This window comes from Chiloscyllium punctatum, chromosome 2 (assembly GCF_047496795.1).
Source record: "Chiloscyllium punctatum isolate Juve2018m chromosome 2, sChiPun1.3, whole genome shotgun sequence".
NCBI classification, from domain to species: Eukaryota; Metazoa; Chordata; class Chondrichthyes; order Orectolobiformes; family Hemiscylliidae; genus Chiloscyllium; species Chiloscyllium punctatum.
Window position 1 is genome coordinate 7,234,435 of NC_092740.1, and position 12,856 is coordinate 7,247,290.

The following is a 12,856-nucleotide window of genomic DNA, read 5'->3' on the forward strand; positions in this document are numbered from 1 at the left end:
TACATGCACCACTCTGTGTGTGAAATAGGTTCCCCATAGGTCCCTTTTAAATCTTTCCCCTGTCACCTTAAACCTATGCCCTCTAGTCTTGGACTACCTATCCTGGCAAAAGACCTTGACTATTCACTCTAATGAAGCCCATCATGATTTTATAAACTTCTCCGCCTCTGACGCTCCAGGAAAAATAGCCTCAGCCCATTCAGCCTCTCCCTGTGGCTCAAATCCTCCAACCTTGGCAACATCCTTGTAGATCTTTTTTGAACCCTTTCAAGTTTAACAACACTTTGCTTACTTATATTATAAATAGTTATGGTCCAAGTGATAGTAATTCCTGTGGTAAGCTACTAATTACAGTTCTGAGGAAGGGGCTCTCCCTCTGATTTCTCTCCATCCACCTGCTGTGCTTTTTCAGTAATTTCCATTTTTATCACTAATTACACATCCTGGAAATGCCCCTTTCCCAACTCAATCTTCTATTAGTCATCCAATTTAACAATTTTTGACAAAAGGATCCTGTGCTGTATTGTTCCAATTTGAATATGCAACCTGGAGTTAGATGCACTCCCTTTGCACCCCTTAATGTTGCACTCTTTAATGTACATTAATCTCTGGCTTTTGTACCAAAACTAAATTCTTCATGTGGCTCTGCATTTGTCACCCGTTCCATGGCATCATTCCCGTGAATCTTTCTGCACCCTCTCTTTATTTTTCTGTGTTAGCTCAGAGTAATTTGATAACTCTCCATTCTATCATCTAAATGATAGTGAGTTGGGGACAGTTGTACTGGACACGGTGCAGTGTGTGTCTGAGGGGAACTGTGCACTAGGCCGCGAGCCATCACCTCGGCAACCCATCACCATGGCCACCGCGGCCGGCCAATAGCAGGCGGTGTTAGTCAGGGCTGGGGGAAGGAGGTAGCCAATGGCGTTCCGGGACCGGGCCGGAGCCTGGCGGTAAATTTGAACCGAGCGGCCGTTTGCCCGGGCAGTGGGGGATTCGGAGAGACGGGCTGCAGCTGGAGAGGGACGACTCAGGCATTAGGCGCCTCATTCATCTTATCGATAAACCCGAAGATTTGAATATTGTCCATTGCCGCTTGGAGAGAGTAATTTGGAGGAGAAGGCTGGTTGGTAAGTGTGTGGGTGACACAGGGATTAGGGAAAGCTGTGGACTGTGAGGAGGACACAGCAGGGTGTTGACAGGCTGGAGAAATAGCGGATGGAGTTTAATCCGGACAAATGTGAGAGGTGATGCATTTTGGAAGGTCTAATGCAGGAGGCAAGTATACAGCAAATGCAGAACTCTTAGGGAGCATTAACATACAGAGCTCCACAATTCCCAGAAAGTGGCAACACAAACGGGTAAGGTGGTCCAGAAGGGGATAGTGAGGACTGCAGATGCTGGAGAGGTCAGAGCTGGTCAAGTGTGGCGCTGGGGAAAGCGCAGCAGGTCAAGCGGCATCAGAGGAGCAAGAGAGAGTCGATGTTTCAGGCTTGGGATTAAACCCGAAACATTTACTCTCTTGCTCCTCAGATGCTGCCTCACCTGCTGTGCATTTTCCAGTGTCACACTTTATCTAAGGTGGTCAAGGAGGCATATGGTACATTTGTCTTCTTTAGTCAGCCTGTAGAATATAAAAATTGGCAAGTCATGTTACAGCTGTAGAGAGCTTTACTTAGGCCATGTTTGGAATATTGTGTACAGTTCTGGTTGCCCTGTGACTAGAGGATGTGGAAGTTCTGGAGAGGGTATATAAATGCATTGAGGGGGTGTTGGGGGCAGATACAAAAGCAATGTTTAAAAGGCACCTTGACAGATTCATGAATGGGCACTGACTAGAAGGACATGGATAGCATGGGGAAAATGTTTTAATTTAGAAAGGCATCACATGTTGGTGCAGAGTCTTGGTGGACCAAAGGATCTGTTCCTGTACTGTAATGTTCTCTGTTCTATTTATCATCAGTTTTCGGTGAGAGACTTTCACTTCAGAGCTCTGACCAAAAGCGTCTGACCCATGATCTTCTCTAATACAGCATACTTTTTATTAACTGGCACCTATGGGTGGCGTGATGGCTCACTGGTTAGCAATGCTGCTTAACAGTGCCAGGAACCTAGGTTCAATACCAGCCTCTGGCAACTGTCAGGAATTTGCATGTTCTCCTCCTGTCTGTGTGAATTTCTTCTGGGTGCTCTGGTTTCCTTCCACAGTGTAGGTTAGGTGGATTGGCCATGATAAATTGCCTAGAGAGTCCAGAACATGCAGGTTTGGTGGATTAGCCAAAGGAATGCAGGGATACGGTCATAGGTTGGATCTGTATGGAATGCTGTTCAGAGGGGCCATTTCCTTTGGTCTGAGATTTAATGATAATCAGTTTTAAATATTGTCCGTTTTCTTTTGATTAGAGACTTTCTCTTCAGTGCTGTGACCAAAGGCAGTCCGATCCATAATAGCCATGATCATCTCCAATACAGCAAGCCTTTTATTAACTGGCATCGATGGGTTCAGGAATGTAACAATTGATCAAATATTCCAGTTAATCCAAAGGTCTAATTGATTAATGGAAAAGCACACACTAAGTATTAGAAAAGTCATGTGTGGATATACACATCACTTTCGTATTTTATTTACAACATAAATCACTGAATTAACAATGCCACTTTGCGTCAATGAAAACTTACCAGCAGAGAGCCTTCTCACTAATGGCCTCACCTGACGACTTGAACATTGCGGAGATCACAATAAAAGAGTAAATTTCTGGTATTTCAGGTATATAAGTTTTGACAGTTTATTGAGCGAGCCAATTCATGAGGTGCCAGTTAAATATATAGTCGGGTGCAAAGGTACTTCCTGAATTGACCTCTGTGCTGTTGGTGTGAATCCGATCTGCAGTGACCAACCAGCCAACTTTGCTGATCTATCTGCCAGTCACTGTCGTGACATATACTTGTACATCCAAGTATGGCCGCACTTGGAGTATTGCATACAGTTCTGGTCACCGCATTATAGGAAGGATGTGGAAGCTTTGGAAAGGTGCAGAGTAGATTTACCAGGATGTTGCCTGGTATGGAGGGAAGGTCGTACGAGGAAAGGATGAGGAATTTGAGGCTTTCTTCACTAGAGAGAAAAAGTTTTGAGAGGTGACTTAATTGAGATGTATATGATAATCAGAGGGCTAGATAGGGTGGACACTGAGAGTCTTTTTCCTCAGAAGGCAATGGCTAGCATGAGGAGACATAGCTTTAAATTGAGGGGTGGTAGATATAGGACAGATGTCAGAGGTAATATCTTTACTTAGAGTAGAGATGGGCTTCAGATTGGTTCCACAGGTCAGCACAACATCGAGGGCTGAAGGGCCTGTACTGTGCTTATAAAAAAACAAAAGAACTGTGGATGCTGTGAATCTGAAACAAAAACAGAAATTGTTGGAGAAACTCAGCAGATCTGGCAGCGTGTATGGAGGAAAAGTGGAGGTAATGTTTCGAGTCCAATGACCCATCTTCACTGTTGTGGTTCTGTTCGCCGAGCTGGGAATTTGTCTTGCACGACAAATTCAAGACAAATTCCCAGCTCGGCGAACAGAACCACAACAACGAGCACCCGAGCTACAAATCTTCTACCAAACTTTGAACCCATCTTCACTTTTATATGTATCTTTTATTCTGGGGTAATGGATTATGGCTGATGAGAAATCTTTCCTGCTTTTATTATCTGCTGTTATAAATTTGGAGGGTTTACAAGTTGATACTTGGCCTATTTGGCAGTGTTGTGAATGTGTTGGCCATCAAGTTCTGGCTTGGGATTAGAGTTGGGAATCGCAGTTATTTAGTATTGCTGCTGAAGGAGGAGGAGTGGGCAGCAGTTTCACTACCTACAGACTTGCTGAAAGAAAGGATTCAGCTCCTTTTGAAGGGGAAAATTAGCTGAATATTCAAGATCTAGTTTGCACTGAGCAGAGTGTGAGGCTGTGTCCTGTAGTTTGCATTGCTGGTGCACAGTGGCTTTACATAATTACTGTAAGAGTAAAGTTTCCTCTACTACTTTACTAATGCCATGGATTATTTCACCTCTACTTAAAAGGCAAGACAGAGATATGTGTAATATCTAAACAGAACAATAGCATAAAGTCATAGCACAGAAATAGACCCTTCAGTTCAACTTATCCATCCAAAAAGATATCCTTAATTAATCTATTCCCGTTTGCCAGTGTTTGACCCATTATCTCTCCCAAACCCTTCCTATTCATGTATCCATCCAGATGCCTTTTAAATATTGTAATTGTACCAGCTTCCATCACTTTATCTGGCAATTCATTCCCTATCCTTGGGAGAAGACCTTGACTATTCACCCCATTTATACCCCTCATGATTTTATCAATCTCTACAAGGTCACCCTTCAGCCTCAGAAACTCCAGAGAAAATAGCCCCAGCCTATTCAGCCTCAAACTCTGGCAACATCCTTGTAAATCTTTTCTGAACCCTTTCAAGTTTCACAACATCCTTCCCATGCGGTTCGGGGTTCCCACCTTCAACCTTATAGTCCCACTCCCATCCACCGCCTCCGACCTCATAGTCCCACAACCCCGCACCACCCATTTCTACCTCCTGCCCGAAATCCACAAACCTGACTGCCCCGGCCGACCCATTGTCTCAGCCTGCTCCTGCCCCACCAAACTCATCTCTGCGTACCTTGAAACGGTCCTGTCCCCCTTAGTCCAAGAACTCCCCACCTACGTTCGGGACACTACCCATGCCCTCCACCACTTCCATGATTTTCGCTTTCTGGTCCCCAACGCCTTATCTTCACCATGGACATCCAGTCCCTGTACACCTCCATCCCCCATCACGAAGGACTCAAAGCCCTCTGCTTCTTCCTTTCCCGCCGTACCAACCAGTACCCTTCCACTGACACCCTCCTTCGACTGACTGAACTGGTCCTCACCCTGAACAACTTCTCTTTCCAATCCTCCTACTTCCTCCAAACCAAAGGAGTAGCCATGGGCATCCGCATGGGCCCCAGCTATGCCTGCCTCTTCGTAGGATATGTGGAATAGTCCATCTTCCTCAGCTACACTGGCACCACTTCCTCTGGCACCTCCTCCCTGTGTCACCCACACACTGGCACCTTTTCCTCCACTACATCGATGACTGTATCGGCGCTGCCTCGTGCTCCCACGAGGAAGTTGAACAGTTCGCCCACTTTACCAACAGCTTCCACCCCGACCTCAAGTTTACCTGGACCGTCTCAGACTCCTCCCTTCCCTTCCTAGACCTCTCCATTTCTATCTCGGGCAACCGAACCAACACAGACGTTTACTATAAACCGACCGACTCCCACAGCTACCTAGACTACACCTCCTCCCACCCTGCCCCCTGTAAAACGCCATCCCATATTCCCAATTCCTTTGTCTCCGCCGCATCTGCTGCCAGGCGGACCCAGATGGCCTCCTTCAAAGACCGCAATTTCCCCCCAGATGTGATTGATGATGCTCTCCACTGCATCTCCTCTGCCCTTGAGCCCCGCCCCTCCAATCGCCACCAGGACAGAACCCCACTGGTCCTCACCTACCACCCCACCACACTCTATCATCCGTCGTCATTTCCGCCAGGTCCACATCCCCCACCAACCCAACCTCCACTCCCAGTACCTTCCCCTGCAACCGCAAGAAATGCAAAACTTGCGCCCACACCTTCCCCACCCCCCACCCCCCCCCCCCCGCCTTACTTCCCTCCAAGGCCCCATGGGATACTTCCATATCCGCCACAAATTCACCTGCACCTCCACACACATCATTTACTGCATCCGCTGCACCCGATGTGGCCTCCTCTATATTGGGGAGACAGGCCGCCTACTTGCGGAATGTTTCAGAGAACACCACTGGGACGCCCGGACCAACCACCCCATGGCTCAACACTTCAACTCCCCCTCCCACTCCACCAAGGACATGCAGGTCCTTGAACTCCTCCATCGCCAGACCATAGCAACACAATGGCTGGAGGAAGAGCACCTCATCTTCCGCCTAGGAACCCTCCAACCACAAGGGATGAACTCAGATTTCTCCAGTTTCCTCATTTCCCCTCCCCCCACCTTGTCTCAGTCCCAACCCTCGAACTCAGCACCGCCTTCCTAACCTGCAATTTTCTTTCTGACCTCTCCGCCCCCACCCCCACTCCAGCCTATCACCCTCGCCTTAACCTCCTTCCACCTATTGCATTTCCAACGCCCCTCCCCAAGTCCCTCCTCCCTACCTTTTATCTTAGCCTGCTGGACTCACTTTCCTCATTCCTGAAGAAGGGCTCATGCCCGAAACGTCGATTCTCCTGCTCCTTGGATGCTACCTGACCTGCTGTGCTTTTCCAGCAACACATTTTCAGCTCTGATCTCCAGCATCTGCAGTCCTCACTTTCTCCTCCTATATTCAGATCCAAAGCATTTACACAGATGACAAAAAGCAGTAGGCCCAGCACCTATCCCTGCTTGTCATAGGCCTCCAGTCTACAAAACAACCCACCGCCACTCTCTTGTCTCCTACTTTCAAGCCAATTTTGAATCCAAATGGCTAGTTATCCCTGTATTCCACATGATCTGACGTTGCTAACCAGTTTACCATGTGGAACCTTGTTGAATGCCTTACAGAAATCCGTATAGATCACACCCACCACTCTGCTTTTATCAATCCTCTTTTACTTCAAAAAATTCAATCAAGTTAGTGAGACGTGATTTCCCACGACTATCCCTAATCAGCTCTTACCTTTCCTCAGTTCTGTCCCTCAGAATCCCCTCCAATAACTTGCCCACCACTGTCAGGCTCACCCATCTATAGTTCCCTGGCTTTTCCTTTTAACCTTTCTTTAATATTGGCATCACGTTAGCCAACCTCCAGTCTTCCGGCACCTCACCCGTGGGTATTGATAATAAAAACATCTCGGCAATGGGCCCAGCAATCACTTCCCTAGCTTCCTATAAAGTTCTAGGGTACACCTGCTCCTCATTGTTGTTTTAAAGTTGAGTATTAAAGTAGTTGTTTCCCTGGCAAGGTCTTGTGCAAGACTCAAGGCATGTTTTTCTCTTGCAGGTACCATACTTTAGCTATGAGATTATAGCAGAGGACGCTCTGGTAAACATGAAAGATCAGACAGCAATAATTCAGGAGATCAGGGATGTCTCCCTAGTGTCCTGGTCAGTGTCTCCTAACTGGTGTAACTAAAATAAGTTTACTGGTTATGACTGCATTATTGTTTGTGATCTTGCTGTGCAGAAATGGGCAGTATGCATCTTGCAGTATGACAGTGGCTGTGTGTTAAACATACTTCATTGTCTGTGACATGCTTTAAAATGTCTTGGGGTTATGAAAAGTATTATATAAATGCAAAAAAATTCCTTTATTCTTTACAAATCAAGTTAATAGACCAAATTGAATATAATTTTATTGTGAGGTTTTGTTTATGTCAATATATCTGACTTTGTGTATAATTCTTTAACAGTCTCCCTTATCGCTGTGCACTTTCTGGAGCTGGCAGCCATGGCTGCAGTCAACCTGATGGCCCTTTATGAGGATGAATCAGTGGAAGTGCAGTATACAGATAGCTCCTGTCTCCAGCTCTCCCCTTGTGGTTCGGAATTCCTGTTTGAGAAGGCCCCTGCACCATCTATGCACCCTTTGCAGAGTTCCTGCCGGGTTCGCCAGCGAACACAGTTTGTCATCAGCAGCTACAAGGTGGGAGAGGCAGATTTTCAGGGGATTCTGCTGATACAAGTGCTTCTGTGGTGTTGTAAAGTGTGAAATGCTGCAGCCAAATTTATCACAGATATTGACTAAATCTGTCTTGGATCCTGGTTGATAGCTAAATATCGGTCAGGACACTGAGGAAGACATTGCTGTATTTTGTCAAATTGTGTCATGTAATCTTTTACATTCACATGGTGGAGCAAGCAGGGTCTTGGTTTGACATTCTGAATGTTCAGCATTTTCCAAGGTCATAAAACGAGAGGGATGCATATCTACAGATCCCAGAAGGCAGCAAAGATACTTGCCTTTATTGGCTGAGGGTAGAATGCAAGAGCAGAGCTGTTGTGTTGCAACAGTTTAAAATACTGATTACGTCACAACTGGTGTACCTTGTATAGTTTTAGCAGAACCTCCCTGCTTTTATACTCCATTCCCTTTGAAATCGAAGTCAAAATTCCATTTGCCTTCCCTGTTATAGAGTCATAGAGATGTACAGCATGGAAACAGACCCTTCGGTCCAACCATGCTGATCAGATATCCCAACCCGATCTACTCCTTCTGGCAGCTCATTCCATACACGTAGCACCCTCTGTGTTGGATGTTGGCTTTTTTTTGTGATGAATAAACAAGGACTCCCAACTCCCTCTCTTCTGGAGCTTTCTGTGGTGTTTCTTCATTTGGCAAACTATTCATTTCCTCTATTCTTCCTGCTGATGTGCATAAGCTCACATTTCTCACATCATATGCCATCCACCAAGTTTTTACCTACTTGTTTAACTAGTCTGTATTCTCTGCTGACACGTTTTATCATCCTCACCTCTTGCCTTCTGGCCTATTTTTGTATCATCTCAAGCATCACAATAGTACATTGATTTTCCACAATCAATTAATTATTATAACATAGATAATTGTGACCTCAGCACTGATCCCTGTGGCGTTCAAATAGTTACAGGTTGCTGTCCTGAAAATGCCCTCTTTATCCCAATTCTCTCTCCTTTATTAGTTAGCCAATCCTGTATCCATGTTAACATACCACCTTCAATTACTTTTATGTCAAGTAGTCTAACCTGTGGTATTTTATCAAACGCCATCTAAAATCCACATGTATTAAGTTCACTACTTTTCCCCTTTTATCTGTTCTGATTGTTGCCTCCTCAGAGAGTTTCACTGAATTTGTTGGGCATGGTTTCTCCTTCATGAGGCCAAGCTGACTCTGACTTGATAGATCGAATGGCCGGATTCAGTTCCTGTGCCTTAATATCTTGTTCTTCATTGTGCAAGACATTAATAAGACCACATCCAGAATACTGTATGCAGTTTTAATCTCCTTCATTAAGGAAGGATGGCAATAAATTGAAGCTGCTTCAGAGGATGTATACTAGATTTGATACGTGTAGTCAGCAGTTTGTCTTACGAGGCTAGATTGGATGCTTGATTCCACCAGAGTTTACAAGAATCAATGGTGACTTGATTGAAGTATATAAAGTCCTGGATGGTATTGACTAGGTGGATTTGGAAAGGATGTTTCCTCCTGGAGTCAGCCTGAAACATAGGTCATTGTTTTAAAATTAAAATTGCCCTGTCAGGACAGGTGTAGCAGGTGGTGAAAAAGACAAATGTATGTTGGCATTCATAGTGAAAGGGTTTGAGTACATATGCATCTCGCTTCAACTCTACAGGGCATTGGTAAAAGCACACCTAGAGTACTGTGTACAGTTTTGGTCTCCTTATCTGAAGAAGGATGTTTTGGCTGCTGTAGGAATGCAAAGAATGTTTACCAGACTCATTCTTGGGATGGTGGGACTGATGTGGATGGTGGCATGATGGCTCAGTGGTTAACACTGCTGCCTCACAGCACCAGGAACCTGGATTCTATTCCACCCTTTGACTGCTTGTGTGGAGTTTGCACATTCTCCCTCTGTCTGCGTGGGTTTCCTTTGGGTGCTGTTTGGGGGGGGCGGGTAAATAGGTCTGAGTGAGGGTGCTCTTTGGAGGGTTGGTGTAGACTTGATGTGCCGAATAGGGAATTGTGTATGGGGAGAGAATGGATTGGTTGGGACTATATTCACTGGAACTTTGCAGAATGAGGGGAATCTGAGACCTATTAACTTTTTAACAGGATTACACAGGGTAGATGCAGGAAGAATGTTCTCTGAGGAGTCTATGAATATGGGTTAGCCCGTTTATGACAGATGAAGAGAAACTCCATCACCGAGAGATGAGTCTGGAATTCTCTTCCTCAGAAAACTAGAGGCCAAAGCTTTTAAACCTTTCAAGATGTAGACGTAGTTCTTACAACTCGAGGAATCAAAACCTATGGGGATGAAAGCAGGAATGGATACTGAATTGGAAGAGTGGCCAAGATCATATTGAATGATGGAGAAAGCTCAAAGGGTTGATTGGCCCATACCTACTCCTCTGTGCTATGTTTCTGTGACAGATGAGAAGAATCCTTTTCTCAGAGGATTGTATGACTTTGGAACACTGTTTCAAAAGGCAGGTGGATAGATTTTTGTTGGTCAGGAAAATTGTGGATTGTCAGGGGTAGATGGGAATGTGAAATTTCAAACACAAACTTGGTGAATGGTGAACTAGGCTTGATGGGCTGAATGGTCTACTTATACTATTTAGTACTTGTGCATTTGTATTAAGAGACCGATAGCCAGACTGCAGACATGAAACGTGCTATTCTCACAATTCCAGTATCTGGACAAGCACATAGGGACAGGAGTAGGCCATTTGATTTCTTGAGCCTAATGTACAATTTTAGATCATGGTTGGTCACCTGCATCAACACAATATTCCTGCACTATCTCCATGTCATAGAGTCATAGAGATGTACAGCATGGAAACAGACCCTTCGGTCCAACCCGTCCATGCTGACCAGATATCCTAAACCAATCTCGTCCCACCTGCCAACACCCGGCTCATATCCCTCCAAACCCTTCCTATTCATGTACCATTTCAAATGCCTCTTAAATGTTGCAATTGTACCAGCCTCCACTACTTCCTCTGGCAGTTCATTCCATACATGTACCACCCTCTGCATGAAAAAGTTGCCCCTTGGGTCTCTTTTATATCTTTTCTCTCTCACCCTAAACCTGTGCCCTCTAGTTCTGGACCCCCCCCACCCCAGGGAAAAGACTTTGTCTATTTATCCTATCCTTGCCCCTCTCATAATTTTGTAAACCATCCATAAGGTCACCCCTCAGCCTCCGACGCTCCAAGGAAAACAGCCACAGCCTGTTCAGCCTCTCCCTATAGCTCAAATTCTCCAACCCTGGCACATCCTTGTAAGTCTTTTCTGAAGCCTTTCAATTTCACAACATCTTTCCGATAGGAAGGAGACCAGAATTGTTCGCAATATTCCAACAGTGGCCTAACCAATGACCTGTACAGCCGCAGCATGATCTCCCAACTCCTGTACTCAATACACTGACCAATAAGGAAAGCATACCAAATGTCGCCTTCGCTATCCTATCGACTCCACTTTCAAGGAGTTATGAACCTGCATTCCAAGGTCTCTTTGTTCAGCAACACTCCATAGGACCTTATCATTAAGTGTATAAGTCCTGCTAAGATTTGTTCTTAGCACTGGGAGTAATCCAGATATTACTACCCTTGAGGACCTCCTTTTTAAATTCCTGCCTAACTCTCTGTAATCTCCCTTCAGAATCTCAACCTTTTCCCTTCCTATTTCATTGGTTCCAATGTGGACAATAACCTCTTGCTGGCCCCCCTTCCCCCTTGAGAACATTCTGCACCGTCTCTGAGACATCCTTGATCCTGGCACCAGGGAAGCAACACACCATTCTGCTTTTTCGCTGCTGGCCACAGAAACGTCTGTCTGTACCTCTGACTGGAGAGTCCCCTAACACAATTGATCTCTTGGAACCTGACTAACCCCTCGTTGCATTAGAGCCAGTCTCAATACCAGAAACTTAGCTATTTGTGCTACGTTCCCCTGAGAATCCATCACCCCCTACATTTTCCAAAACAGCATACCTGTTTGAAATGGGGGTAGCCACAGAAGACTCCTGCACTAGCTGCCTATCTCTCTTACTTTTCCTGGAGTTAACCCATCTATGTGACTGTATCTGCGACTTTTCCCCCTTCCTATAACTGCCATCCATCGCATACTGTTGCTGTTGCAATTCCTCATTGCCTCTAACTGTCTCTCCAACCGATCCATTCGATCTGATAGGATTCACAACCAACAGCATTTATTGCAGATATAATCTGCAGTAACCCTCAAACTCTCTTTAAACTCCCACATCTGAGAAGAAGCGCATATCACTCTACTCTAGGCCATTTTTGCTCCTTCACAATCTGCAGACCCAGCAAATAACACTGTTTTATTCCTCTACAAAACTCTGCCCCAGGTTAAATTAATGGTATTGGCTTTTATTTTAAGTTTAATCAAGAGCCATATCTCAAAAAACTTGGGTTTCAACCTACTAATGAAATCAATCAATCAATCTCTCTCCTGAATTTACTTAATGATTGAGCTTCCAAAGTCCTCTGAGGGAGAATTCCAAATTAACACCTTCTGAGGTAGATCTTAGAAGTTGTTTTAACAGTAAAACAATCAACGGAACTTAAATGCTGGAATCTTTCCCTGGTGTCCTGAAGGAATCTTTATCTCTTAATTAATATTATCGAAACAGATTGCCTGACCATTGTTAAATTGTGTGGGATCTTGCTATGCCAACTGGCTGGTTCACTTCCTGTATTATGACAGTGACTAGACTTCAAAGAATTTGCTGGCTATATAGTACTTTGGTGCATCCTTTGCTCATTAAAGGCACTATATAAATACAAAGTTTTAAAAAATTTATCCCAAAGATTTAAATTGTACAACTGAACTAGTACTGACAATTTGTGGATAATGTCACAATAATCCGGCATGCACTTGCTGAGCCATTCACACGTCTTCTGTGCTGAAATGACTCTTGTGATCTCCAGAGACAGGTCCTCTGGTCATTTCTACATACTTCACTCCCATGCATTTTACTCTTCCTAGGAGCCTCTCATTTTCAATTTTGCCACGTGTCATAATTATCAAATGATATAAACCACTTCCCTGTCTTTTCCCTATAATTCTTCATTCTCTTACTGAAAAAAATCAG

The 12,856-nt window shown here is 44.8% G+C and overlaps 1 protein-coding gene across 6 annotated transcripts in view; it reads left to right on the plus strand.

Moving 5' to 3' along the window:
• The first annotated feature begins 963 nt into the window (after nt 1–963).
• Nucleotides 964–12,856, plus strand: part of c2h5orf34 (chromosome 2 C5orf34 homolog) — a 56,299-nt gene continuing 44,406 nt past the window's right edge. For all 6 annotated transcript variants that reach the window (XR_011963916.1, XM_072593214.1, XM_072593245.1 and 3 more), the window contains exons 1-2: nt 964–1,130; nt 7,483–7,715. Coding sequence is in view for 5 of the 6 variants with exons in the window: in XM_072593214.1 (XP_072449315.1) it covers nt 7,521–7,715 (195 nt within the window). In the remaining variant the exon portion in view is untranslated. The remainder of the gene's footprint in view (nt 1,131–7,482; nt 7,716–12,856) is intronic.